This window comes from Pinus tabuliformis, chromosome 1_1 (genome assembly GCF_031772625.1).
Source record: "Pinus tabuliformis cultivar Carrire ecotype Pingquan chromosome 1_1, CPIR1, whole genome shotgun sequence".
NCBI lineage: Eukaryota > Viridiplantae > Streptophyta > Pinopsida > Pinales > Pinaceae > Pinus > Pinus tabuliformis.
This window is the reverse complement of record NC_142297.1, coordinates 702,524,425-702,527,279: the sequence shown is the minus strand read 5'-3', so window position 1 is coordinate 702,527,279 and position 2,855 is coordinate 702,524,425. Positions and strand designations below refer to the sequence as shown.

The window sequence follows — 2,855 nt, the reverse complement described above, 5'->3', positions numbered from 1 at the left end:
ACTAAGGAGTTAAACGAGGGAATGAAGGGGTTCGTGGCGGAGATCTCGACGATGGGGCGCATGCAGCATAGGAACCTGGTTCCTCTCCTCGGGTGGTGCAGGATGCAGAAGCAGCTATTCATCGTTTACGACTACATGCCAAACTGCAGCCTCGATATACTCATCTTCGGGAACCCGACCACCATCTTGCCATGGCCTAGGCGATACGCGATCTTGAAGGGCGTTGCGGCGGGCCTGGCATATCTGCACGAGGGTTGGGAGAAGAGGGTCATCCACAGAGACATCAAGTCGAGTAACGTGCTGCTGGATTCGGAGTTCAACGGGAGGCTGGGGGACTTCGGGCTCGCCCGGCTGTATGAACACAGTGAGAACCCTGGAACAACTCAGTTGGTGGGAACGGTGGGGTACATAGCGCCTGAGCTCACAAAGACGGCAAAGGCCACGCCGAGCTCGGATATGTTCAGCTTTGGTGTTCTTTTGTTGGAAGTGGCGTGCGGGAGGAAAGCCCTGGACCTATCCATGGATGCTGAACGACTGTTTTTGGTGGACTAGGTGTGGGAGCTATACACCCATGCGAGTCTGCTCGAAGTGGCAGATCCGAAGCTGGGAAATGAATACGATGAGACTGAAATGGAGAAGGTGTTGAAACTGGGATTATTGTGCTCCAATACAGAACCGAATTTAAGGCCGGGGATATGGCAGGTGTGTCAAATATTGGAAGGTGAAACTACTCTCCCTGAGGTCCATATGGATTTATTTCACGTTAATGGATGTGTTGTTGGGGCATTGTTTAACCATTATACGTTTTCCGAGGAGGAGAGGAGGCTGAGGATATAGCAGGTGTGTCAAATACTGGAAGGTGAAGCTCCTATGCCTGACGTCCATATGGATTCGTTTAGTGTTAATGGCTTTGCTGGCACTCCTGATCTGGAGGACAGGGTTCTTCAAGAAATTCAGAGCGGAAACCAATCAAACAGATGGCTCAATTCAACCCCTTTAGCAATCCACGGTGATAATGGTATGGAGTAAGTACAAAAACTATGGAGAAAGCTTTGTCAATATTGCGGTGAAGGTTTTAGTTTAACTTTTTCCATTCGCTAACGTTGAAGTAGGTTGATGCCATTGGAATACAATAGGTTTTTTTTAGTGGGTGTTGGAATACAATAGCTTTTCCTTGGCGAGGAGAAAAGGTTGTTGGAATACAACAGGTTTTCTGTGACGAGGAGAAAATGTTGTTTATTGAATATGTATTTTTTTCTTACATGGAAATTAAAAAATATTATTATAATTTTTACACCTATTTTAATTATATAGGAATTATATGGAATATAATTATTGATAAATTTAGTAATTTAATATAAAGTTAGCAAATATAAATGTTTGCAATGTGATATAAGATAACAAATATAAAAGGGTTTCAACTAGCAATTGTTCCAAAAGGTACAAAGAGAGGCAGATAGACTTATGAAATTGGAATTGTTGAATTTCTATGAATGATTAAAAAGTACAAATATTTTTCAAAAAAATATTAAAAATTGAAAATAATGAATATTGGAAACCAAATGACATTTATAGTCTAAATTATTATATATATATATATATATATATATATATATTTACGCCGTAAGGCGTTCCCTCTGAAATGAACTCCCCTCTCTGCCCACCTGTCATCCTTGTATGCCATAGGATCCTATGTTAGACGATTGCAAAAGTTTCAACCGTTCGATCAGGATGGTTACAAAATGACAAACCTGTCGAAGATGGAGGGGCGGATTGCCTCGAGTGGTTAGATAAGCAACCGCCTTCGTCGGTTCTCTTCGTTTCTTTCGGAAGTGGAACCGGTCTCCCAAGGGTTAGGTGATCGAAATCGCCTTGGGATTGGAAGCAAGTGGCCATCGCTTCTTGTGGGTGTTGTGCAGTCCGTCGAGCAGCTTTCTGTCTATCGAGGAAATAGAGATTTCTCAACTCTTACCTGAGGGATTCGAGAGCCAAACCCAGGACCGAGGACTTGTTGTTGCTTCATGGGCGCCTCAGATTCCTGTTCTCTCTCACCCATCCACCGACGGTTTCCTTTTTCATTGCGGTTGGAATTCTACACTGGAGAGCATCTCACATGGAGTGCCCATGATCTGTTGGCCTCTTTTTGCGGAACAGAGGATGAACAGGCTTCTACTGGTTGATGAGTTTAATGTGGGGATCCCAGCAAAGATGGAAAGCGATGATTTCGTAAAGAGAGGAGAAGTGGAGAGAGTTGTTAGGGAGTTGATGGAAGGAGAAGGAGGGATGAGGGTAAGGGCGAGAGTGAAAGAATTGAAGGAGGCCACCATGAGTGTGTTGAAAGAAGGGGGTTCTTTGTACAAAGCCATGGCCGCTGCAGTGTCTGAGTGGGCAATGAACGCAACAAACTCAGGAGCCACAGCAACCAAAACATGACTTCCATTCGGGACGAACAACCTCTAGATAGGAATTCTGTATGTCGATGGTTATTATCAATTCAAATTTTACATCCCTTGCCTTTCGTATTACGGTTGTTTTAAAAATGGAAATGGAGGGAAAAAAAGATCAAAGTTGTGTAAAATGTTTCATGCCACCACATAAAGGCCACCGACGGAACGAGCTGTGAACCCATGGCAAATTAGTGGTGCTATGCTGTTTTTTCTATGTTTTCATATTTCATAATATGACTAGCTTTCCATTTTTATATGATAGTTTGTGACGAATATATATTTTGGCTTATCAATGTACTCATCATTCCCCGTTTGTTTTAAAACAAGCATTTTTCAATATCTTTGCTGTTGCAATTTTTCAAGATTTTTTCAATATCTTTGTTGTTGCAATTTTTGGGATTGTGGATG

General features: G+C 42.7%; 1 protein-coding gene across 1 annotated transcript; it reads left to right on the top strand.

Moving 5' to 3' along the window:
* Positions 1-885: 885 nt before the first annotated feature.
* Positions 886-2,433, top strand: LOC149215445 (UDP-glycosyltransferase 72B1-like). Its single transcript, XM_089389715.1, has 2 exons — positions 886-1,025; positions 1,920-2,433. Exons 1-2 carry the CDS (start codon positions 886-888, stop codon positions 2,431-2,433), a joined length of 654 nt encoding a protein of 217 aa, XP_089245841.1.
* Positions 2,434-2,855: the final 422 nt, after the last annotated feature.